This window comes from Peromyscus californicus, unplaced genomic scaffold, assembly GCF_007827085.1.
Source record: "Peromyscus californicus insignis strain IS unplaced genomic scaffold, ASM782708v3 Scaffold_7__1_contigs__length_154581171, whole genome shotgun sequence".
Lineage (NCBI taxonomy): Eukaryota > Metazoa > Chordata > Mammalia > Rodentia > Cricetidae > Peromyscus > Peromyscus californicus.
The window spans coordinates 141,905,004-141,931,665 of record NW_026294595.1 but is presented as its reverse complement, the minus strand read 5'-3'; the positions used below and the strand labels follow the sequence as shown (position 1 = coordinate 141,931,665).

Sequence of the window (26,662 nt, the reverse complement as noted above, 5' to 3'; positions counted from 1 at the left end):
ATTCCAGGACATCCAGGGCTACACACAGAAACTCTGTTGGGGGGGGGGGATGATGATGATGATGATGATGATGATGACGACAAAAAAGTTGAGCCAGTACTGTGGAATGAGGAGGAGCAAGAGTTCAAGGCCAGCATGGGCCACATGAGATGGAGTCTCAAAACAACAACAAATGGATTTTTAAAAATATTCTTCATGAGCCAGTGTATACCTACTGTAGTTCAGCTGCTTGGGAGACTGAGATGGGAAAAGCACTTGGGCTCAGGAATTGAAGACTAGCCTGGGCAGCATAGATACTGTCTCTACATAAATGAATAGTTGGTCTAATTAATTGATTAGTCCAACAAGATCTACATTTTGAGACTGGCATCCTGTGATGACAGGGAGGCAGAGTCTGGTCCAGCTAAGGCAGGAAGCTGAGGTGGCAGCCGTTGTCTATACAGCCCCCATCTAGTAAGTCAGTGAAGTGTGCGGCACACAAACAGGAGTCAGCAACCCAAGACTGCTGTGAGGAGAGGCCGTGGGAGTCAGTTTGGAGACAAACCAGGGCTTCCTGGAGCGTGAGTGGCCCTGAGTGTCCTGTGCATTGTCTAACTGAAATATGGCACTTGTGTCTTCTGTCTCCATTATCAGAGTTAAAAGTGAAAGAAATCCACATCAGAATTTTCATCTAGGCTGGGCGTGGAATTAATTTAGGTAGGTTGTATGCATGGCCGGCATGCATGAAACTAGCACCAAATAACCAAGAGGTAGTGGTTCGAATCTGTAATCCTAGCTCTTGAAGGGTAGAGGCAGAAGGACCAGGAATTGAAGGTCATCTTCTGCTACATAGTTCCTGGGCTACCCTGGGCTACATGAGGCCTGTCTCAAAAAAAAAAAAAAAAAAAAAAAAAAAAAAACAACCACATACAAGGGGGCTGGAGAGATGGCTCAGAGGTTAAGAGCACTGGCTGTTCTTCCAGAGGACCTAAGTTCAATTCCCAGCACCCACATGGTGGCTCACAACCATCTAGAATGAGATCTGGTGCCCTCTTCTGGCACACAGGCATACATGCAGGCAGAACACTGTATACCTAATAAATAAACCTTAAAAAAAAAAAAAACCCACAAGTTTTTTTCTTTTTTTCATCTAGCTTTTATGCATTATAAAAGTCTCTTTTTGTCTTCCAGTTCATTCTCGTGAAAGAAGGAGGAATAATTCTTTTTTTTATAAGACAGTCTCACTATGTAGTGCAGGCTGACATTGAATTCACAGCAATCCTCCTGCCTTTACCTTCCAAGTATTGGGATTATAGGTCTGTGCCAACACATCTGGCTAATGAGAATATTTTTAAGCAGATAGTGGACTGTTATTTGAAATTCTGTGTCTGTCTTTTCTCCATGTAAGCAAATTTTTGTTTTGTTTTCGAGACAGGGTTTCTCTGTAGCTTTGGCGCCTTTTCTGGAACTCATTCTGTATCCCAGACTGGCCTCAAACTCACAGAGATCCTCCTGCCTCTGCCTCCTGAGTGCTGGGATTAAAGGCGTGTACCACCACCGCCCAGCAGATGAATATGTTTAATAAAGATTTGAAATACACAGTTGTTTACCTTTTAAGTTAATTAATAAAAATATTAAACTGAAAAAAAATCTACATTTTCTAACTTGTCTTTTCCTTATTTTCTAGGCAAAACTTACGTGGGTCTAAAAATTGTTCAAGCCCTTCTGACCAACGAGTCTGTTTGGCAAATTAGTGCTCAGAAGTTCCCCATCTTGGTTGTATGTTATACTAATCATGCTTTGGACCAGTTTCTAGAAGGTAATAAATGTCTCCTGGCAAAATTGTTTTCTACTGGGGCTGGAGATATAGCCCAGAGGTACATCACAAGGCCCTGGCCTCCATCCTCAGCACCACATGTGCACAGACAGGCAGGCTTGCACACACAAAATGTCAACAACTTCAGTGGCTTTCTTGTCTTTGTCCACAGTCCTTACTTACCCTGGCGTGCAAGGCTTTCTTTCCCACTCTGTGCCCTGAGCTCTCTGTCTGTCTTTCTGCTTCCCAACCCTAGGGGCGCCAGTCACCTTCAGTCCTTGAGCTCTTCTCCCTTGGCTACCCCCTTCTGCCCTCCCCACCTCAGCTTGAGTACATCTAGCCCAGCCTGTACCCACTCATTCTTCAAGCCTTGCATGTCTCAAGTACACTTGTCCCATTGCCCCCAAGTTATATCCCCTTTCTCTGTTTTCTTTTTCTTTTTTTTATTTTGACTTTTTGAAGATTAGTTTATTTGTATTTATGTGTTTGGGTGTTTGCCTGCATGTATGTCTGTATACCACATGAATGCCTAGTGCTGTCAGAGACTAACAGGATATCCAGTACCCTGAAACTAGAGTTATAGATGCTTGTGAGCTGCTGTGGTGGTGCTGGAAATCAAAGCCAGGTCCTGAGCAACTCATGATCCTAACTGATGAGCCATCTCTACAGCCCCAGTAATTTTTATTTATTTATTTATTTATTTTTGTCTATGCTCTGGGCTGTAAACATTAAAGGCTGGAAAGATTCTTACTGTATTTACACAACATATTAATCACTCAAAAAATACTCATTAGGGGCTGGAGAAATGGCAGAGTGGTTAAGAGTACCTGGTGCTCTTCTGGAGGACCTGAGTTCAGTTCCCAGCACCCACATTGAACACCTTTCAGTCTACCTGTGACACCAACTCCAGGGAATTAGACACCCTCTTCTGTCCTCCATGGGCCCCTGGCAACACAGTCATGTATACAAATAAAATAAAGATAAAATAAGTCTTCTTAGTGCTATTTACCCCAATGAATAAATAAGTGTGCACTCTTCCTTTTGTGGAAACACTGCTCTGTATTTCTCTGTGTTTTTTCCACCTACATAAGCCCCTGGAGACTGCCCAGCAGTCAGCCCAGGTCCTCTGTGTATTTACAGCAGCAGGTCCTTCAGTGTTAGAGCTATGGATGTTGGAGTAAGTGGGTTAATGAGCCAGGATGTAAGACAGGAAAGCCAATCTAAAGCTGAGTCTCCGTCATATAAGCAGCCATCCCATGTGTGGATGGGCCCCATGTCTTGGCTTTTTGTTTCTGCTGGGATGTGCTAGGAGCTGCAGAGATGGGCTTTTACTTATTCAGACTGTAACCACACAGGGACATTGCCACTCACTGTCTCTAGTTCTTACACAGACCAGCCACCAATTCAGTGCCTTGCTGTCCGCTTGTCCTCTACAGCATTAAGTATTGAGCCAAGAGCTCTCTCTCTCTCTGTCCTAAGTCCACAGCCTTACTCTGTTGTTGTTTGTTTGTTTGTTCAAGCCTTGGCCTTGCTCTTAAGCACTGCACTTTTCTGCTTGGCAGCCTACATTTTATTTGTAGCCTTCTCACACAAAATGGGGTAAACGTCCTATAAGCACAACTTTGTTCCCTAAGGGACCAATTGAGATAAGATCCTTGACACACATTACTCTCATCTGAGCAAAGTCAGCCTCGCTCTTCTCAGCCCTGTAATACCGCATGTTGCTTCACAGGCATTTACAGATGTCAGAAGCCCAGCATTGTGCGAGTGGGTGGAAGGAGCAACAGTGAGATCCTGAAGCAGTTCACCCTGAGGGAGCTGAGGAACAAGCGGGAATTCCGCCGCACCCTCCCCATGCACCTGCGAAGGGCCTACATGAGTGTAAGTCCCAGCACTGGAATAACTGAGGGCCTCAAGCAACCCGCCTGACCTAGCAGCCACCATCTGGCAGACTTCTCAACCCTCTGAAGGACCAGCTTCCTTCTAGCATTTCATTCTGCGGCTCTTTTGTTGCTCAAGTCAGAGCGTGCAAAAGCTCCTCTCTTACCCCACCAGGCTTCAGTCTGCTTCCCCCAAACCATCCACACTACAGCCTACTGTGAAGTGTCTGTTTTTCAAGACAGGCTTTCTCCATGTACCCCTGGCTGTCCTGGAACTCACTCCGTAGACCAGGCTGGCCTCAAATGCAGAGATACACCTGCCTCTGCCTCCAGAATGCTGGGATTAAAGGCATATGCTGTCATTCCCAGCTTGAGAAGAGTCTTTTTATCTGAGCAGGGTGCCCAATCAAAATCATAACTGGGTACAGTGGCACAGACCTTTATTCCCAGCTATTAGGGAAACTGAGGCAAGAAGGGTTGATTAAATCAGAAGTTTGTGACCAGCCTGGGCAATGTAGCAAAAACCTGTCTGTTAAACAAGTGCAGAAAAAAATCCCAGGTCTTGTTATCAAGGAGGCTTGAAGTCTGAGCCAGAACGCCTCAGGCCTGTTTTCCACTGTGTCCTCTGCTTGCCTTGCTTACTGCCTGGTCAGCCATTGAACAGCCATTAGTCCATGGGTTTCAAGACCACACGATGTACTTGAGAAACTGGTTTGTTGACTGGTGTTTATTTATTACTCATTCTTGCTTTTCCTTTCTTGACTTTCTCTCAGGGGAGAGACTGGCTTTGGTGGAGAGTGTCTCTTCATTGCCTCTTTCTGTCTGTTCTTGGCAGATTGTCACAGAGATGAAAGAGTCAGAGCAAGAGGTTCAGGAAGGGGCCAAGACCCTGGAGTGCACCATGCGTGGTGTCCTTCGGGAACAACACCTGGAGAAGTACATCTCACCACATCACTGGGACAGCCTCGTGAATGGACCTGTGCAGGTAGGGCTGCCAGGAGGATGCTCAGCACATGGAGGCAGCTCCCACAGAAGCCATGGCCCAGAGCCTTATTTGTCTGTAGGTCTGATGTTGCTGGTGAAGAGTTTCTTGTGATGTGAAGCAGTTGAGGGTCCTGGTCAGGAGCCAGGCTCTGCAGTCCACCTGCTGGGTTTGAACCTGGATAGGCTTTGCTTTAGACACATTACTTGATTTTATATGCTTCAAAAAGAGAGTAACATTAAATTGGATTTCGGGGGTTTACTTAGTAGAAGAGTACTTAACTAACAAGAGAGCAAGGCCCCACAATTGGTCCCCAGCACATGGGCACACACACACACAAACACACATACACACAAACACACACACACAGACACATTGAAAACAGTAGCATTAAATTGAGCACTATGAAACTGCTGGCACTTGTAAATTTGACTTAGAAAAACGTGGTAGTTTCGGTAGATACAGTGGCATATGCCTAGCTCCCAGCAGCAGAGTCAGGATCACTGCAGGCCCCAGGCCAGCCTAGAGTAACATAGTGAGTTCTAAGGATGCACCTTAAAATGCTGTCTCCAAAAAACAACAAAAATGGAAATTTTTTACTGATCAACTTTATTGTTAGAGGATTACTATTTGGACAAACAAGTTAATATATGTAAACCTCAGAACTCAAGTGTTTGTGGAGTTTCCGTTTGAGACTGTTGTGTTTGTTTGAAATATGGTCTCAATCTGTAGACCAGGCTGATCTCAAACTCACAGAGATCCAACTACCTCTGTGTCTCAAGTTCTGTGGTTAAAGACGTGCTTTGTTTTTGTTTAGTTTAATTTTTTGTGTGTGGGTGTTTTGCCTGCATGTATGTCTATGCACCATTTTTGTGCCTGGTGCCCACAGACATAAGAAGAAGGCACTATCCCCTAGAACTGGAGTTAGAAACAGTTGTGAGCACCACGTGGATGTTGGCAGTTGAACTCAGGCCCCCTGGAAAATCTACCAGTGCTCTTAACTGCTGAGCTGTCTCTCCAGCCCATTTGCTTGTTTTTTGAGACAGTCTCATATATCCCAGGTTGTGTTATTCATTAAGCAGTGCTGTTGACCAGTCAAGAAAAGCCATAATGTACAATAAAACCCACTATAGGAGTTTATTAAGGGAAGGGAATAGAAGGGATGTGCATAGGCCTATGGAATGATGGTGCAGGAAGAGAGGGGAGGAGTAGGTGGAACCCACATTCATAGGTCCCCCACACACACATGCGCTTATGGGCTTACATAGCTATACCATGTGTACGCATAGATTACTTGATCACACTGCAAGCAAATTACGTGATCACACAGTGCACAGATTATGTAGGACGTAAGGCCTTAATTTGACTAAGCATCTTGCCTGGCTATTGGACAGCACACTCTCACTCATGTAGCTGGGGGAGTGGCTAGGATTTCTAACAGGTTGGCCTTGCATTTATTATGTAATCCACGCCCATGAGGACCTGGAGCTCCTAATCCTCCTGCCCTCACCTCCTAGAGGCTGGAATTATAGGCTTATGACATCGTGCCCAGTTATAAGTGTCATATGGAAGAAAATCATAACCAGAAGTATAGCAGGAATCTTAGAGAGTCTTATTAATAAAATCAAACCCGGGGCCAGTTATTGGGGTGAAATGCTGGATGGTCAGAGAGATAGAACAAGCCACAGCTAACCTCACCTGGCCAACTTCTCAGCTGGTCTTGTTTCCTCAGACTGGAAGCCTCTGTGTCCTCATATCCGAATGGCTCTCAGCTGAACTGTGCTGCTAGAAGTCTGAAAGCTTAACCAGCTAAATGCTTCTAGTTTCTGGTCCTCACGCCTTATATACCTTTCTGCTTTCTACCACCACTCCCTAGGATTAAAGGCTCGCTTTCTGCGATTAAAGGCATGTGTCACCATGCCTGGCCGTTTCCAATGTGGCCTTGAACTCACAGAGATCCAGAGGGATTTCTACCTCTGGAGTGCTAGGATTAAAGGTGTGAGTGCCACCATTTTCTAGCCTTTGTATCTAGTGGCTGTTCTGTCTCTGACCCCAGATAAGTTTATTAGGGTGCACAGTATTTTGGGGAACACAATACCACCACATTTCCCCTTTTTTGTCTAAAATTTAAAACAGCTTATAACTAATACAAGAAAAATTATGTCCAATAAGTATATACAATATACACAGTTAAAATTACATTAACAATGTCTAGTCCATTAACATTTGACAGATTCAGACAAAAAACTCCATTAATATATAACAATGTCCAGTCCAGTAACATTTGACAAATTCAGACAAAAAATTTTCATTACTTATCCTATTTAAAACAAGTAATTCCTTTTTAAAAGTATTTTTTCTTTTCATAATAGATTCAGTAATCTACCTTATGTCATTTTTATATCTTCCTCTTTTTCTTTTTAGTGTAGATTCAGTGATCTACCCATTTATCCTATTATTCTTTATCTTTTTTCTCAGAATAGATTCAGAGATCTATCTCATATCTATATTCTTTTCTCTTTTTTAAACAAAATCTCTGAATCTAATCTCCATGTCCAGCTTTTTTCCTGACCATTAACAATTAACAACTTGTAACCAACCATCATAAACAATGACAATATCCATAACTCATTAAACGACCAAAAACCTCCCATCCTACCTCTTGGGAATGTGGGTGTCGTTTTCTTAAAATTGCTTCCTGCTGGGTATGGGCGAAGGTATCTTTATCCTGAAAAGAAAAATTTTAGGTTAATTGTCAAATTCTAGGAAAGGTAACTATATCTTTCGTTACCCAGTCTGTGTATAATGCCAAAGTTCGGGGTTTATCTCAAGTCCTTATTCAAGTAGTCTTTGAGACTGGATCATCTCAGCTAGTCATCTCAAAATTGCTCTGAGCACCTTGTAGTTCAAAGCTGATCTGTAGATGATGTTTGTCAGCTTAGTGATGTTATTATTGTCCATGTGGAATTGTTGTTTTTGTGGGGCCCCATCTTCTTCCTGGAGACTCCAGTTGATGTTAGACCTGGCCGTGATTTCCTGCAGAAAACTGATAAGAGACTCGAACACAAAGACTATATATATGCAGCTAATTGAAGCCTTTTTTCTAGAAATAGTTAGTACTCTATATGACCATTCATATCTTAACAAAGTTTAAAATGTATATATATCTATATCTATATCTATATCTATATTAATCTTGTAAATTTTGATGTAAAATTCATACTTTAAGAAAAGTTTAAAGAATCAGAATAGAATCAAAGAGTTGAGATTAGTAATAGAATAGTCACTTAATTAATTTGGTTTTTCTCCTGTCCCATAGCAGAAAATGGCTCTTTTCTTCTGGCATGATACAGGGAGTTTGTATTTTCCTTTTTGTTTTTTTGTTTTTTTTGTTTTTCGAGACAGGGTTTCTCTGTGTAGCTTTGCGCCTTTCCTGGAACTCGCTTTGGAGACCAGGCTGGCCTCGAACTCACAGAGATCCGCCTGGCTCTGCCTCCCGAGTGCTGGGATTAAAGGCGTGCGCCACCACCGCCCGGCTTGTATTTTCCTTTTAACAACATGCTTGAGTTTAAAGAAGGAGACAGCCATTCTCCAACTCCAAAGTCAGCTTTAAATTTTAGTTGAACTGGGACTACAAGAAGACCAATAGTGTTAAATTTCTTTAGAGAAGAGCAGAAACAAACATTTAGGAAGACTTATAAAATTTTTTATAGATGATATGCCAATAGGCCATTTTACTGTTTCCTGGCACAGATGATTTGTCCCTTTTCTTCAGTTGTCTCATTTGTCCAGTGTTCTTCAGATTCCTTAGCCTTCATTCTCCTAAAAGACAAAAACAAAAACCTTTCCCCAAGACTAATTTTGGGGAGGTTCCTTTTTGACAAGTTATCTGATTAAATGAAAAGGCATGTGTTATTGGTATAAGTTAGTTTAAATTGGATGGTCATGCTGGTTGATGAACTATCACCTCCTTTAATTAAGAGGTCTCTCTTGTTCAAATCGAACCTTTATCAATTTTGATGGTATCTACAGCTTATCTTCTCCTATAGAAACAAAAGCAAAACCTCGTCCCCAACGTAACACATACCCTGGTTTCCATTCTGAGGTCAGCACATCCTTAAAGTATATAGGTTGATTTAATTCTGTAGTTTTTTCTATTATCCAATGTCTCTCTGCAGCTGTTGTTCCTTTCTCATTGGCATTGAGAAAATTCAAAGTTAATAGAACATTATGCAGTCTATTTCTGGGGTTTTTTGTTACCCCCTTCTGTTTATTTAGCATATCCTTTAGAGTTCTGTTTGATCTTTCTATAACTGCTTGACCTGTAGGATTATGTGGTATACCTGTAATATGCTTTATATTGTAATAAGCAAAAAACTGTTTCATTTTAACAGAGACATATTCTGGAGCATTGTCAGTTTTGATTTGTGCAGGTATACCCATGATGGCCATAACTTCTAGCAAATGAGTGATTACAGAATCAGCCTTTTCAGAACTCAAAGCAGTTGCCCATTGAAATCCTGAATAAGTATCAATGGTATGGTGTACATATATCAATTTTCCAAATTCTGTGAAGTGAAACATGTCCATCTGCCAGAATTCATTCCTCTGAGTACCCTTTGGATTACATCCTGCTGGTAATGGCGTTTGATTGTACAAGGAACGAGTAGGATATTTCTTTACTATTTCTTTGGCTTGTTGCCAGGTTATGGAAAAATCCTTTTTTAAACCTTTACTGTTGACATGATGTTTTTTATGAAATTCTGAGGCCTCCAGCACATTTCCTATCAATAATTTATCAATCTCATCATTGCCTTATGCTAGAGGGCCTGGCAGACCAGTATGGGATCGGATATGAGTTATATATAAAGGATGACTCCTTTTCCTGATTGTATCTTGTAATTGAGTAAATAGTGAAGTTAATTTTGAAGCATCAGGGATAAATTCTGCAGTCTCAATATGTAATACCACTCTTTTAGCATACTGAGAGTCAGTAACTATGTTGAGAGGTTCTGAAAAATCCATTAATACCAACAGAATAGCATACAATTCTGATTTTTGAACTGAATTATAAGGGCTTTGAACCACTTTACTTAAATTTTCTGATTTGTAACCTGCCTTTCCTTGTTTGTTGGCATCTGTATAAAATGTACGAACTCCAGATATGGGTTTTTTCCGTACAATTCGAGGCAAGATCCAATCAGCTCTCTTTATAAGATTGATTCTATCGCTTTTGGGATATTTGCTGTTAATTTCTCCCAAAAAATTACTGCAAGCTCTTTGCCAAGGTTCACTTTCTGTCCATAATTTTTCAATGTCCTCCTTAGTTAAAGGTACGACAATTTCTGCTGGGTCTATTCCTGCTAATTGACGAAGTCTCAATTTTCCTTTCCAAATCAAGTCAGAGATTTTTTTCCACATAAGTTTTTAATTTTTTTTTTGATTTATTTATTTATTTATTATGTATACAGCATGTATGCCTGCAGGCCAGAAGAGGGCACCAGATCTCATAACAGATGGTTGTGAGCCACCATGTGGTTGCTGGGAATTGAACTCAGGAGCTCTGGAAGAGCGGTCAGTGCTCTTAACCTCTGAGCCATCTCTCCAGCCCCCAAGTTTTTAATTTTTTATTTGGTAAAAATATCCATTCCAATATAATATCTTCCCTCTGCATTAATATTCCTGTAGGAGAATGCCTAGAAGGTAAAATAACCAAAATACAATCCAGCTTTGGATCAATACGATCCACGTGTCCTTCATGTACTTTCTTTTCTACCAAGGCCAATTCTTTCTCAGCTTCCAGTGATAATTCTCTTGGACTATTTAAGTCCTTGTCACCTTCTAAGGTTTTGAACAAATTATTTAGTTCATCATTTTTTACCCCAACAATAGTTCGTAGATGAGAAATGTCTCCAAATAATCTTTGAAAGTCATTAAGTGTCTGTAGTCGATCTCTCCTAATTTGCACCTTTTGGGGTCTAATTTTTTGTAGCTCTATTTTATATCCTACATAATTAAGAGAATCTCCTCTTTGTATCTTTTCAGGGGCAATTTGTAATCCCCAGCAAGGCAAAATTTTCTTTACTTCTTCAAACATTCTTTCTAAAGTATCTGCATTTGAGTCAGCTAGTAAAATATCATCCATATAATGATAAATTATAGATTTAGGAAATTTTTTACGTATCACTTCCAATGGCTGTTGTACAAAATATTGGCACAGAGTTGGGCTATTCAACCTTCCCTGTGGGAGGACCCTCCATTGAAATCTTTTAACCGGTTGAGAATTATAAGTAGGCACCGTGAAAACAAATCTTTCTCTGTCTTTTTCTTGTAAGGGTATTGAAAAGAAACAGTCTTTTAAATCAATAACTATGAGAGGCCATCCTTTTGGTAACAGAGTAGGCAAAGGAATTCCAGATTGTAGAGAGCCCATTGGCTGAATTACTTTGTTAATTGCTCTAAGGTCTGTTACCATTCTCCATTTACCAGATTTCTTTTTAATAACAAATACAGGAGAATTCCAAAGGCTGGTTGATTCTTCAATATGCTAAGCATTTAACTGTTCTTCTACCAGCTCTTCTAAAGCCTGGAGTTTCTCTGTTGTTAAAGGCCAATCCTGAACTCGTACAGGCTTGTCTGTTAACCATTTTAAAGGTAGAGCTGTTGGTGTCTTTGGGAGATCATCAGTTGTTGTGCCCTGTTCTTGTATAATATGGATGGCTGGTGACCACTCATTAGAATAATATCTTCTAATATTTCTCTCAGAAACATGTGCTAGTTTATGATTTGTTTCTGAGATTGGAGGGATATTAATCTGAGTATTCCATTGTTGCAACAGGTCTCAACCCCACAGGTTCATAGCTATGTTAGCCACATATGGTTTTAATTTTCCTCTCTGTCCTTCTGGACCTATACATTCGAGCCATCTTGCACTCTGTTTCACTTGAAATAATGTTCCAATTCCTAACAGTTGAATGTTTACCTCCTGAAGAGGCCAAGTTGGATCCCAAAATTCTGGTGCAATTATGGTAACGTCCGCACCTGTGTCTACCAGACCAGACAACAAAACTCCATTTATTTTTATTGTTACTTTTGGTCTTTGTTCATTTATAGAAGTTTGCCAAAAAGTTTCTTTATGTTTTTTCCTGAATTTTCTATTCTCTCTGTTTTGTCATCCTGACCAGCATGATTTATTCCAGTAAGCATTTGGTTATTTAATTGCTCTGAGTAGGGGTTTCCTCTACAACTGCAGGAAAGGTTTGAACTGCATTTGCTGTGGGGGCCTGCCTGAGGTCCCTCTGGGAGTTTCCCGAAGACCGAGGCAAAAGATTACCTTGCCTGTCCCTTGTTGATCTACATTTGTTGGTCCAGTGTTTTCCCTTACCACACCTTCTGCATACTCCAGAAGGAAGGGGCATTCTATTGCCATTGTTCCTTGAAGTCTACCATTGTTCCTTGAAGTCTCACGGACTTGGTAGTTGACAGGAGAGTGGCATATACTGAATGTGGGGTTTGTGCCAATGTGATCCCAAGTAAGCCAGTGTGTAATTACACTGCCAGGAGTTCTGAAGACTGTCTCAGCAAGGTGGCTGGCCTTGTCTCGCTGGGCTTGATGGGAAACAGAAGGACCGAGAGGCCTGTGGCCACCTGCATGGTACAGCTCAGCTCTAGCTGCCCACTGCCATTTGGTACAAAGGTTTGTTGCCAAGGTTCTCCTGACTTGTCAGGACAGGCTAGATATTTGGATTTTAGCATTTTGTGTAAATGGTATTAAATGGTCCAGGTTTGTAGCCTCCACATTTCATTTTATTTTATTTTTTTTTCTTTTAAGACAAGGACACAGGTAGCCCATGTTGGTCTCAAACTCACTATATAGCTGAGGCTGGCCTTTATGCCTCTGATCCCTCTGCCTCAATCTCCCAAGTGCTAGGATCACAGATATGTATCAGCAACCTAGAAGCCTCTGTACCTTAATGTTCGGGTTTACATTTTCTATACTTGGATTAGAACCTGGGACTTCATAAAAACCAAGCAAGAACCTGCTCTTGAGATTTGCCCTCAGGAATTTTTTTTTTTCCTGAGATGGGGTTTCTCTATGTAGTTCTGGCTGTCATGGAACTCACTCTGTAGATCAGGGTGGCCTCTAACTCAGAGATCTGCCTCTGCATCCCAAGTGCTAGGGATTAAAGGTGTGTACCACCAACTGCCCGGCAGGAAAGAATTTTAAATCCTTTGAGGAGACACTGTCTTCATACTGGTTGTCACAGAATTCTCATGACTGACAATTCTTCCTTCACAGGATGCTGACTGGGTCTGTGTCCAGCCCTCGAAGCATTCCATGATGCTTGAATGGCTGGGACTTGGTGTGGGTTCTTTCACTCAGAGTACTCCTCCAGCAGGACCTGAGAGCACAGGTAAGATGTTCATATGACCCAACACACCTTCAGCTGGTAACAGAAACCATTGGGGTCCAGCCTCTTTAGCTTCCTTCCCAGGGGTCCAGAAGAGACGCTACTAACGGTGCGAATAATCTGAGGGATTGAATCTAAGTACACGGAGCTCTTTTTTTTTTTTTTTTTTTTTTTTTGGTTTTTTCGAGACAGGGTTTCTCTGTGTAGCTTTGCGCCTTTCCTGGAACTCGCTTTGGAGACCAGGCTGGCCTCGAACTCACAGAGATCCGCCTGGCTCAGCCTCCCGAGTGCTGGGATTAAAGGCGTGCGCCACCACCGCCCGGCTACACGGAGCTCTTTCATCCATCCACTTTATTCCTCTGCCACCCAAATTCTGCCAGTCCTCTAGGGAACCGGTCTACAGCCTCACCAACAGTAACTCTTTCACAGTGCAATGCGAGACTTTCAAGGTCCCCCCAGAGCTGCCATTTGCAACCCAAAGGGGGGTGAATAGAGGAGGTAGGGTCAGATGAGGGCTGGAATAAATCAGAAAGGGAATTTATGTCCTCAAAATATATTCTTATAAGTGGTTAGGTGAAACGTTACAAGTCTGTCATAAACATGCTCAAACTACAATCTTACAGGTGGTTAGGTAAAAACGTCTATAAGTCACTAAAATAAAACTACCTCTATTTTCCTATGCCGCTGCTTTCTGACAGAGTGGGGGAGGAGTCAATTTGTAATCATAGCTTGAAGTACCTAGTATGAAGAAAACCCTTTTGTTCTAAAAAATTGCTCTAGAGATGTGAAAGGAGGGGAGATGTGAGCTTGATTTGCACAAGGAGCAAAGCTGTGCACCTAGGAGCCAGGTGCTTGGCCTAGGAGACCGGCAATGTCTTCATAAGGGTGTTTACCTTAATTCAGGGGATTCAGGCACCTAGTGGGTGGTCTGACCAGCTATTCTATGTGTCAGCTTGTCTTTGGATGCTTTATTTGGAGCTGGCTCTATGTTTGGATGCTAGCTAAAGGGGATATTTGCAGAAGGCAGATATCCAATTCAAATTCTAAAAAGGGAGCAGGACACCAGGAGGCCGAAAGCCTTGTCTATGTGACCTTATCCAAGTACTTTAAATATATATGCCCAAGGAATGATCCATCCACACTGATTGTTATAAGTTCTTGGGGAAATTATGAGAACACACAAATTCATAGCAGGAAACAACTGATATATTAAAAGCCGAATAACACCAAATACTCCCTGAGATTTGACCTTTTTCTCTGGAAGAATTCCTTGATTCTTCCAGGTATAGCTTTATCATATATGGCTGAATCTCTATTTCATCTTCCTGCAGCTTGTAGCAAGCTGGAGTGCAGTGAAAGCCAGAACCACATGACTCACATGCAGTGCCCATACTTAACAAATCTGAGCCAGTCAGCAAAAGACTTCACAGGAAAGCCATACACTGAACAGCGCACTACAAATTAAAGTTGTTCAGAACGAACATGGAAGTGCTTGTCAGAAACCGGGGAGTTAAAGCAAGAGCTGTAGCTCAGTCGATTGCTTGCCTAACGTGCAAAAGCTGTAGGCTCCATCCTCAGCACCCCTGACACTGAACATGGTGGCACATGCCTGTAATCCCAGGACTCAGGAGGTAGAGGCAGGAGGATCAGAAGTTCAAGGTCATCCTCAACTATAGAACAACTTCAAGCCAGACATAGTGACACACGCCTTTAATCCCAGCTCTAGGTAGGCAAAAGCAGACAGATCCTTGTGAGTTCAAAGCTAGCCTGGTCTATATAGTGAGTTCTAGGATAGGCAGGGCTGTTGAGAAATGCTTTTTCAAAAAACCCAACTGTATAACAACTTCAAAGTCAGCTTGGTCTGTATGAGAACTTTTCTCAACATACACACACACACACACACACACACACACACACACACACACACACACACAGAGATAATAATAAAAGTCAATTTAAAAAACCAGAGGACTTAACATATGGTTATGCACAATTATGATCCCAGCCCTCAGGAATTAGAGGCCAACCTAGGCTGTATAGCAAGACTATCTCAAAGAAGAAACAAAAACTGCAGAGTGAGAGGCTGGAGAGGGCTCAGCAGTTACGATCATTGGTTGCTTTTACAGAGGGTTCACTTCATCTAGCCCTGGAGGATTGAACAGCAACATCAGACACACTTGTGGTATACAGACATACATGCAGGCAAAAAATCCATATACATTAAAAATAAATGATTTTCACACATACATTTTATTTGTACTTATCCTCATTTGTATATATGATAGAGTAAAACCTTTCTTTCTTTTTTTTTTTTTTTTGGTTTTTCGAGACAGAGTTTCTCTGTGTAACTTTGCGCCTTTTCCTGGAACTCACTCTGTAGCCCAGGCTGGCCTTGAACTCACAGAGATCCACCTGGCTCTGCCTCCCGAGTGCTGGGATTAAAGGCGTGCGCCACCACGCCCGGCTATGAGTAAAACCTTTCTTTTTTTTTTTTTTTTTTTTTAAGATTTATTTATTTGGGGGCTGGAGAGATGGCTCAGAGGTTAAGAGCACTGACTGCTCTTCCAGAGGTCCTGAGTTCAATTCCCAGCAACCACATGGTGGCTCACAACCATCTGTAATGAGATCTGGTGCCCTCTTCTGGCCTGCAGAGATACGTGCAGACAGAATACTGTATACATAATAAATAAATAAATCTTTAAAAAAAAAAAAAAAAAGATTTATTTATTTATTATGTATACCGCATGTATGACTGCAGGCCAGAAGAGGGTACCAGATCTCATTACAGATGGTTGTAAGCCACCATGTGGTTGCTGGGAATTGAACTCAGGACCTCTGGAAGAGCACCCAGTGCTCTTAACCTCTGAGCCATCTCTCCAGCCCGAGTAAAACCTTTCTTAAAAGGCATTTTTGGCTGGGCCTGGTAGTGCACACCTTTAATTCCAGCACTCAGGAGGCAGAGGCAGGTGGATCTCTAACAGCTCGAGGCCAGCCTGGTTTTCATAGCAAGTTCCAGGACTACACAATGAAACTCTGTCTCCAAAAAGAAGGGAAAAAAAAGCCTTTTATATTATTTTTAAACAATCATAAAGTGTAACAAACATACAAAAACTGTTAAGTCTCTGTTCCTGGCATTCCTCTCACTTCCCTTCCCAGGACTGCTTATTGCCGTGAAACTGTCTTGTGTGTGAGCTCTTATAGGTGCCCCTGTCCCACCTGCTTCCTTTCTTAGCCCAGGCAGAAGGGGAAGAGGAGGAGGAAGGGGAAGAGGAAGGTTCCCTGATCGAGATTGCAGAGGAAGCCGACCTGATTCAAGCAGACCGAGTGATTGAAGAGGAAGAGGTGGTGAGACCCCGGCGAAGAAAGAAGGAAGAGAATGTGGCGGACCAGGAGTTGGCTAAACTGCTTTTGGCCATGAGACTAGACCAGTATGGGTCTGGAACCACGGCTGGACAGGAGCAAGACACAGAAGAGTGGGAGGTAAACTCCCTTCCTTCCCTAAGGCCCAGAATGGGAAGAGGAGTCAGGTTTACCAAGAAGACTTAGGTCAGGTCCTGCCAAGATAGGCACTGGAGGTTTGGACCACTACTGTTACTACTGTTACTTCACTTCATCCTCACAGCAGGCGCGTGGGCAGGCGGATGGACCATCTTACACCTAACCTGAGGGTAGGAAAGCTGTGGTCAGTCAGAGGGGCCCACAAGAACTAAGAACTTAGACAAGAAGCAGGTGCCAGGTGCCTCTCGGAAGTCTTCAGAAGATTGTGGCACATGGCGTCACACCATGGTGTCAGTATTTCATTCTTCCGTGTACCTTCTCAGACAACCCACGTTGTCTGAGCAGCCAGTGCAGATGCAGAGGATGAAAGTACACCAGGAGAGCAGGCTTCAACCTTCAGTCACCCTGGAGTCTGGCACTTACCTTAGAGCAGGAGTGTGTGAGTGCGAGTCCTGTGTCAGCTTTCCCCATGGTTAAGCGTTTACTATGTGCTATAGCAGGAGAATGGCTACTCCAGATACCAGTCTGAAACCCTTACTCAGAATGAAGGTCTCTGGAGGACAATTGGGATGCAATAGTTTTCATCTGATGCTCTGTGCTTTACGGGGGGGGGGGGGGGGGGGGGGGGGGGGGGGGGGGGGGGGGCGGTGCAGAGGCCTGAGCCCAGTTCTCGGGACTATGCATTGGGTTTTTTTTCTGTCTTGAATCACTTGGGATGGGGGCTTTAGTGTGGTGACATCTGTTTCACACACCAGTCTTCATCAAATCTTGTAACCTCATTCAGTGACAGAGCCAGAAGGGAGTGCTTTCTCTTAAGATACTGTGAGTGCATTGGACCATTGTAGCCGGCCTATGGCAAGCCCAGTATTAAGCACCTGCTTCTAGGCAACATTTACCAAAAGCCCAATCCCCTCTGCTGTGATTTTAGACACACACCCATTTTAGAAAGAGAAATAGATAGTAGTCAAAGTGAGTTCAGATGGAGTAACAGGGGAAGGGAAGGAGAGGGGATGGCACAAACACACCTGTTGGAAAATGTTGTGATGGTATCTGAGACAGTGTGTGTAAGATGGGCAGTGACAGCCATTGCTGGCCAGTGGAGGTCCTTCTCAGGGTTCCTCACATTGCCAAGTTGGCAGCCAGCACCCTAGGTCACACTGCCTAAGAAGAGAGAAGATAGGTTTGTGGCCCAGGCTGGTTCTAGAGTCTTTGTTCAGCTTCTCATGATGGAGTAACTGTTGAGAGAATTAGATGAAGTTCGCTGGGTGGTAACTCCTTTGCTTCTGTGCTGGGGACCTCTGCTCACAGCCTGATATTGATGTCTACAGACCCAGCGTAACCAGAGAAAGAAAATGAAGAGGAAAGTGAAAGTTGAGCTTCGCAAACTGAACACCATGACTGAGGCTGAGGCTGATGCCATCCAAGACATCTGGCAGCTGGACCTGAACACTCGCTGGCAGCTTTACAGGTACGGGTACGGTGCCCAAGCCTAGGTAGTCTGTATCATTTCCCACAGAATTTCTTTCTGTTCCTAAAATGGGGAATGGGTCAGATTGGGCAGGACCTCCTACAGCTCAGGTGAGAAGTAGAGAGCCACTGGGAAGCTTTGACAGCAGAGCTGTGTCTCTCTACCCTCTGCCTGCCTGGACTTCCCTCCTGCCTCCTGATGACTCGCAACATCTTTTATGGGGCATTTTAGATGCTTCTTGGTTTTTGTTTTTGTTTTTTGAGACAGAGTTTCACAGTGTAGCCCTGGCTGCCTCAGCCTCTGCCTCCCAAGTGCTGATTAAAGGTGTGCGCCACCACCACCCAGCCTTTAGACTCTTGTTTTCTGTAATTCTGCGTCTCTCATTCTCCCTGCCTGGCCTGTTGACTCTGTAGGGTTTTAGGATTCACTTCAGGAACTGGCACATCATTTACTCAAACACACTTACAAAAGCAAGGCTTCCTTTCCCTGCTTCTTCCTTCTCCAGGCTATGGCTGCAGATGTACCAAGCTGACACTCGCCGGAGGATCCTCAGCTATGAACGCCAGTACCGCACCTCAGCAGAAAGAATGGCCGAGCTGAGAGTCCAGGAGGACCTGCACATCCTTAAAGATGCCCAGGTTGTGGGCATGACAACCACAGGTAGGAAGCGGGGGATTGACCTGTTCAAGCCAAGTTCACCTTGGTGTCCAGATCGCATCAGATGAAGAAAAATATGGTGAGAGTGTTGTAAGCCACCCTTGTCTTGGGAACTCTTGGTGATGTTTTCCTGTTTGTTGCTGCAGAGCTTAAAACTCAAAACAATAACAAACAAGCATAAAGCTCAGGACCACTCAGTACCCTCGGTGTCCACCCTCCCTCAGTGCCCCCCTCCCTCAGTGCCCACCCTCTCTCTCAGCGCCCACTCTCCCTCGGTGCCCACCCTCCCTCAGTGCCCCCCTCCCTCAGTGCCCACCCTCTCCCTCAGTGCCCACCCTCCCTCAGTGCCCCCCTCTCTTTCAGTGCCCACTCTCCCTCAGTGCCCCCCTCTCTCTCAGTGCCCACTCTCCCTCGGTGCCCACCCTCCCTCGGTGCTCCCCTCTCTCTCAGTGCCCACTCTCCCTCAGTGCCCACTCTCCCTCAGTGCCCCCCTCTCAGTGCCCACCCTCCCTCAGTGCCCCCCTCTCTCTCAGTGCCCACTATCCCTCGGTGCCCACCCTCCCTCAGTGCCCCCCTCCCTCAGTGCCCACTCTCCCTCAGTGCCCACCCTCCCTCAGTGCCCCCCTCTCCCTCTAGTGCCACTCTAGTCTCAGATGAGCAGGAGGGCTTAGTTGTCTGCCAGCCCAGGAAAGGTGGACAGGAGGTAGCCCTTTGGATTCTGTGCCCCTCCTCAAAGGAGCCTTTCTCATCTTTCCTGATTTGAGGTGCTGCCAAGTACCGCCAGATCCTCCAGCAGGTGGAGCCTCGGATCGTCATTGTAGAAGAGGCTGCTGAGGTTCTTGAGGCCCACACCATTGCCACGCTAAGCAAAGCTTGCCAGCATCTCATTCTGATTGGGGACCACCAGCAGGTAAAGCAAGAATTCCTAGAGGATGGGGTGTGCTCTGGAAGACAGGAGAGAGAAGACCCTGGCCTCTCTGTTTAACAGTCCTCAAGCTGATTGGTGACTTCCTGTGCTTATTCTCTTCCTTGAATCCCATGTTATTTTCCTCTCCAGTGCCACTGCTGGAGATTGCACCCAGGGCCACACATGCTAGGCAGGCCTTCTACCCTGGGAGCCATACAGACTAGGTCGGCCTCAAACTTGTAATCCTCCTGCCTCAGACTGCTGGGATTATAGAACTGTACACCTTGCTTAGTTCAAGTTCACCATGCCTTTAAAATTTTTTATGTAAACAGTTTTCAAGTGTGTGGTGGATGCTTTGTCTGCCTGCGTGTGTGTCAGTGCACCACACACCTGCAGTGTCTGCAGAGGCCAGAAGAGGGCGCCAGACTGCAGTTACAGTCAGTTGTGAGCTCCTGCATGGGTGCTAGGAAGTGAATTTGGATCCTCTGTAAGAGCAGCCAGTGTTCTAACCACAGAGCCATCTCTCCAGCCCTCACCATGGACAATTGCATAGAAAGTTCTTTAGTCTTTTACTTCCATTTTTGCTACCTGCTGGTCTGTCTCCTGAAAAAGAACCAAAGTGAATTTTAAAAAACCCAAGAAGTAAATTAGCCGGGCATGGCCAGCTTGTGCTACACACTGACACACCTGCCTCAGAAGAACCAAAACCTTAAAATCCCAGGCAATGAGAGCATGGCACTCTTAAAGTCCTCAGAGGCTTCCCACTGCTCTTGATGTCAAAAATCAAGCTTCTTTGGTTTTGAGATGGTCTCATGTAGCCCAGGCTAGCCTTGAATTTGATTGGTAGCTGAGGATGGCTTTATTCTCCTGACCCAAGTATGGGATTATAGGGACATGCACAGCTAGCTATAGCTGACCTAGAAGCTGCTGCATAGCAAGACCATCTCAAAAAACAAGAGTGGGCTGGCTCTGGCTCGCCCCATTCTTTCTCTCAGGGCTCCCATCCATTGTCCTTCCTGTCCCCTTCCATGGCTCTTTACAAATGAATGAACGACTGGCGGCTTTGTCCATGCTGTTGTCAACTCAGATGTCACTGTTCAGAGGCCTAAAGAATTCCCGCCCCTGGGCTCTCCATTACATCATCTTGGGGTCTTCACAGTCCTCTCCTATTAATCCTTAGCCTGTCAGCACCTAGACTAGTACACCACCTTTCGACAGCGGTGCTGGAAACGCACGCTGCGGGGTGATCAGTGTGTTGCAGCAGATAACTCGCAGCCATGTTTCTCTCCCCAGCTGCGCCCCAGTGCTAACGTGTATGATCTGGCCAAGAACTTCAACCTTGAGGTGTCCCTGTTTGAGCGGCTGGTAAAAGTGAACATCCCCTTCGTCCGTCTGAATCACCAGGTGAGCTGCGGGGTTTGTGTTGCTACAGACAGCTAGAAGGTTCCTGGGTGTGTGCCACCTGCCAGCAGTTAAGAGCTGGCTTACCTGAAATAGCCCATCAGAAGTACTGTTTCAACCACTGCAAGGTCCCATGCTTTGTGGGACCTAGCAGCTTGCATCATCCTTTCTCCCAGTTGCTGCTCTTCAGTGGCCGCTCTGTAGGTTTCCTGCTGGTACTGCACTCCCAGAGAAAGGGCCCTTTGTCTTGCTCTTGTTGCTAATGACGCCTGTTGTTTCAGCACCGCATGCGTCCTGAAATTGCCCGTCTGTTGACCCCCCACATTTACCAGGATCTGGAGAATCATCCCTCTGTTCTCAAGTATGAGCAGATTAAGGTCAGTCTGTCCTACCTGGTGTCAGCAGCTTAGGTGGTTTCCTTTCCTTGGGAAGAAATAAAGGCTTTTGAAAGTAGTAGAGGGGCTGGAGAGATGGCTCAGTGCTTCAAGCATGAACTGAAGCCAGCATGGTGGTGCTCACCTTTAATCCTAGCACTTGGAAGACAGAGGCAGGTGGATCTCTGTGACTTTGAGGCCAGCCTGGTCTACATAATGAGTTCCAGGACAGCAAGAGCTATATAATAAAGAGACTTTGTGTAATTTAAAAAAAAAAAAATGTGTACTGCTTTTGCAGAGGACTAAAATGTAGTTCCCAGCACCCACACTGGGGACCTCACAGCCTCTAACTCCAGTTCCAGGGGCTCCAACACTGATCATCTCTGGGCCTCTCTGTATCTTCTAATCTTCATGGGCACTCACACTCAGGTGCACATACCCACATATGGAGACACACACACACACACAAAATTAAAAATAAAGTTAGAATCTGAGTTGGGCAGTGGTGGTGCATGTTTTTAAAACCAGCACTCAGGAGGCAGAGGTAGGCCTATCTCTTGAGTTTAAGGCCAGCCTGGTCTACAAAGCGAGTTCCAAGACAGTCAGAACTGTTACACAGAGAAACCCTGTCTTGAAAAAAACGAAACTCTCTCCATATATGATATCATATATAATATATGATATATATATATATATAAAATACGATCTAATCTGTAAAGAGAAGGAGAAGCAGAGCTAGTTAAGGACTGCTGAGCCTTAGGGAGGAATGGGACAGACACGGGATCTTGACCTGTTTAAATCAGTTTTGACACTTGGTAGCTGTGTGAACTTGGGCAAGTGAGGCAAGAGATGCCGGTGTCATGGTGTTCTGTGCAATAAGAATGGTGACTCCACCTGTCTCCAGCTGTGTGGAGGGGCCTGTGCGGCAGTCAGCACATCAGCTGCTTCTTACCACAGCTACTGTCTGTTGCCTCGGCCATGGCAGGTGATTAGATACTTGGAAAACGAAAATAGGCTTAATTATTCTCTAGCTCCGTGCCTAGATCAAGCACATGTGACCAACTTCAGCAGGTTGTAAGGTGGAGGGTACAAAAAGCACAGTCTCTTCCTGAGGGTCAGTGGTCAGTGTCCGTAAGACAAGAAGTGCCAAGAGCTTGGTGTAGCTCAGAGGTACAGCACCAGCTTAGTATGTGTGAGGCTCTGGGTTCAGTTCCAGTGCTGAAGGAAAGGGAAGTGTACCACAAGGGCGTCTCTGACATGTCGTCTTGCTTTTCAGGGGGTCTCCTCCAACCTTTTCTTTGTGGAGCACAACTTTCCCGAACAGGAGATCCAAGAAGGCAAAAGCCACCAGAACCAGCACGAGGCACACTTTGTGGTGGAGCTGTGCCAGTACTTCCTGTGCCAGGAGTACCTGCCCTCCCAGATCACCATCCTGACCACTTACACAGGGCAGCTCTTCTGCTTGCGCAAACTCATGCCTGTCAAGACATTTGCCGGCATCAAGGTCCATGTGGTGGACAAGTACCAAGGAGAGGAGAATGACATCGTCCTCCTCTCCCTAGTGCGGAGCAACCCAGAGGGCAAGGTGGGCTTCCTCCAGACCCCCAACCGCATCTGCGTAGCCTTGTCTCGGGCCAAAAGAGGCATGTACTGCATCGGGAACATGCAGATGCTTGCCAAGGTGCCCTTGTGGAGCAAGATCATTCACACCCTTCGAGAGAACAACCAAATAGGCCCAGCCCTCCGCCTCTGCTGCCAGAACCACCCTGAAACCCACACCCTTGTATCCAAAGCTTCTGACTTCCAGCAAGTGCCAGAAGGAGGCTGCATCCTGCCCTGTGAGTTCCGGTTGGCCTGCGGGCATGTGTGCACACGTGCCTGCCACCCGTATGACTCCTCCCACAAGGAGTTCCAGTGCATGAAGCCATGCCAGAAAGTCATCTGCCCGGATGGGCACCGGTGCCCACTTGTTTGCTTCCAGGAGTGTCAGTCTTGTCAGGTCAAAGTGCCCAAAATCATCCTTCGGTGTGGTCACAAACAGATGGTCCCTTGTTCAATGCCAGAGTCAGATTTTTGCTGCCAGGAGCCTTGCCCCAAGGTACTAAGATGTGGCCACAGATGCAGCTACCTGTGTGGGGAGGATTGCGTGCGGCTGTGTCCAGAAAAGGTCACTGTAAAACTGAGGTGCGGGCACAGTCAACAGGTGAAGTGTGGCCATGTGGAAGATCTGAAACACGGTCTGACCGTCAAGTGCAGCACCAAGTGTGGCACCATCCTAGACTGTGGCCATCCTTGCCCAGGCTCCTGTCACAGTTGCTTTGAAGGGCGCTTCCATGAGCGCTGTCAGCAGCCCTGCAAGCGCCTGCTTATCTGCTCACACAAGTGCCAGGAGCCCTGCATCGGTGAGTGCCCACCCTGCCAGCGGACATGTCAGAACCGCTGTGTCCACAGCCAGTGCAAGAAGAAGTGTGGGGAGCTGTGCAGCCCCTGCGTGGAGCCCTGTGTCTGGCGCTGCCAGCACTACCAGTGCACCAAACTCTGCTCGGAGCCCTGCAACCGGCCCCCGTGCTACGTGCCTTGTACTAAGCTGCTGGCTTGCGGCCACCCTTGCATTGGTCTGTGTGGGGAGCCATGTCCCAAGAAGTGCCGTGTCTGCCAACTGGATGAGGTCACCCAAATCTTTTTTGGCTTTGAAGATGAGCCTGATGCCCGCTTTGTGCAGCTGGAAGACTGCAGTCACATCTTCGAGGTGCAAGCCTTGGACCGCTACATGAATGAGCAGAAGGATGATGAAGTTGCCATCAAGTTGAAGGTCTGCCCCATCTGCCAGGTACCCATCCGAAAAAACCTGAGGTATGGAACCAGCATCAAACAGCGGCTGGAAGAGATAGAAATCATCAAGGAAAAGATCCAGGGCTCTGCAGGGGAGATCGCAGCCAGCCAGGAACAACTTCAGGCGCTGCTGGAGAGCAAGACTCTCTTCCACCAGCTGCGTCCTGAAGAATTCCTGATGCTCACAGAGAAGCTGGCCCAGCAAAACCTATCAGTGAAGGACCTGGGCCTTGTGGAAAATTCCATCACCTTCTACGACCACTTGGCCAACCTGGAGGGGTCCCTGGAAAAGGTGCATTACTTTGAACGTCAGAAAGTGAGGACTCGACTCGACCAGGTCCATGAGTGGCTGGCCAGGAAGCGCCTGAGCTTCAGTAGCCAGGAACTGAGCGACCTCCAGAGTGAAATCCAGAGGCTCACCTATCTGGTGACCCTCCTGATGCGCTGCAAGATGGCAGAGGAGAAGGTGAAAGGCAGTATAGCAAAAGAGGTCTCCAGCATCCGGAATATTCTTGAAAAGACACGTAAGTTCACGCAGGAAGATGAACAGCTGGTGCAGAAAAAGATGGATGCCCTGAAAAGCACCCTTCCCTGCTCTGGCCTGGGCATCTCAGAGGAAGAACGGGTACAGATTGTCACGGCCTTGGGTGTTCCTCGTGGCCATTGGTTCAAGTGCCCCAACGGCCACATCTATGTGATCACTGAGTGTGGGGGAGCCATGCAGAGGGCCACCTGTCCTGAGTGCCAGGAGGTGATTGGTGGTGAGAATCACACTCTGGAGAGGAGCAACCAGCTAGCCCCGGAGATGGATGGAGCCCAGCACCCTGCCTGGTCAGACACAGCCAACAACCTGATGAACTTTGAGGAGATCCGCAGGATGATGTAGAAGATGGCACCCCCAGGCCTTTTGCCCTGCAACCTCAGAGCCAGGGTTGGCTCCCTAGGGAGGAAACAGTTTGTGTCCTTTAGTCTTCACTCTTGTTTAAGGATCCACTTTTAGGGTTTGCCCACGTGATTCTAGATGTACCCCTGCGCTAGAGTAAGCACTTTACCTCCAGCACTGAGCAGAGCCCACACTTCTCACTTCCTCTTCTGTATCAAGTGGGACTCCTGGGAGCATCTGGCCTCCACCTGGGGCTGTTAGGGTAACTGGATCCTGGCATGGTCAGCACTTCTGCATGCTCCCAGGGTGCACTGCTTCTCATGGTCAGGCCTTAACTTGCAGACTAACTTCCATTGTAATAACAGCGGCCCAGAACTTTAGGAACCACTTACCCAAGGAGCACGGAATCCGGCACCCTACTCCTCGGGCTCCCGCCCTCCTGGAGATGGAGGCCTGTGACAGACACTCACCAACTCCTTTTGACCCAGTTACGGTCACCATCCCAGCGGGGTGGGGGTGGGGCTTCCACGGTAGGCACAGGCTGAGTGACCCCTGCACCCTCCTGAAACTTGCAAAGAGCAGGGGTGGAGGTAGGGGAGGGAGGGGTGTGTGTCTCGACATCTGTAGGGGAGGTTCAGTGGTGGTGCTGTCTGCACATTCAGTGTCTACAGCACCTCCTGGAAGTCTTCATCCGGGCACCCTCCCTTTCAGCCTTGGCCTGGGCAGGGTTAGCATCCCAGCAGCTTCTGCAGGCCCTGGCCCCAGGCCCATGGCCTGCATCTGCATCTCTATCTCTGTCCAGTGTTCCTTAGAACAGATTTAGGCATCTCAGGTCCTTTCTAATGTTGGCCAGAAAAGCCCCTTTCTTATGTATGCATTTCCTTTTTTTGTCTTTACTATGCACTTTAGCCTATAAAGCCAATTAATAAAAATACTGATTGAAAAAACCTTTGGGCTCTATCTGTGCTTGTTTTTTACTGTATTGGTAACTGATGAACCTAGGGCTTCAGTTAGGCTCCACTACCACCCCAGTCTGTCTTCCTAACTTTCAGTAGCAACTTGGGTGGCCAGAGAATTGTGGGTAGGGTACTGTCTATGGTGAGGCATGCATCGTTTTTTGTAGCGTGGATCATTTAGCTGATGAGCCAAATCTGACCCATGGTAAGACATTGGTCAGCCTACAGCAAATATCTCATGAGTTCCCTGAGAGAATCTACATATCCATGCATATTGCTAATAGAGGTCTGCACTTGGCTCTTTAGAACACATTTATATATGGCTTGTGGTTGGGTACATGTGTGGAGGTCAGAGGAGAGCTGGAAGGAATTGGCTTTCTACTGTGTGGGTTCCCAGGATGGAGCTCAGGTCACCAGCCTTGCCTTTACTGGCTGAGCCTTCTCACTTGTCCCTGCACCTGGCCCTTAACATGGGGATCTTTCTGCCAAAGGTACAGTCTCGTCTGAACTACAGCCCAGCACCAGGTTGATCCTTGATTTTCTAAACAGAACCCTATGTTGGCAAGTGTGAGTGAGCTCAGTGGTTCTGAATAGACTTTTAAGTCCAGAGTATGTCTG

General features: G+C 45.8%; 1 protein-coding gene across 3 annotated transcripts in view; it reads left to right on the top strand.

The window, feature by feature from the left end:
* The window catches only part of Znfx1 (zinc finger NFX1-type containing 1), a 40,657-nt gene extending 14,621 nt beyond the window's left edge, over window positions 1-26,036 (top strand). For all 3 annotated transcript variants that reach the window (XM_052725995.1, XM_052725993.1, XM_052725994.1), the window contains exons 4-14: window positions 1,667-1,798; window positions 3,528-3,676; window positions 4,511-4,660; window positions 12,957-13,071; window positions 16,301-16,548; window positions 17,895-18,034; window positions 18,540-18,694; window positions 19,456-19,601; window positions 20,892-21,002; window positions 21,281-21,376; window positions 22,650-26,036. In XM_052725995.1, the coding sequence (XP_052581955.1) occupies window positions 1,667-1,798; window positions 3,528-3,676; window positions 4,511-4,660; window positions 12,957-13,071; window positions 16,301-16,548; window positions 17,895-18,034; window positions 18,540-18,694; window positions 19,456-19,601; window positions 20,892-21,002; window positions 21,281-21,376; window positions 22,650-25,091 (3,884 nt within the window). In that variant the 3' untranslated portion in view covers window positions 25,092-26,036. The remainder of the gene's footprint in view (window positions 1-1,666; window positions 1,799-3,527; window positions 3,677-4,510; window positions 4,661-12,956; window positions 13,072-16,300; window positions 16,549-17,894; window positions 18,035-18,539; window positions 18,695-19,455; window positions 19,602-20,891; window positions 21,003-21,280; window positions 21,377-22,649) is intronic.
* The last annotated feature ends 626 nt before the right edge of the window (window positions 26,037-26,662 follow it).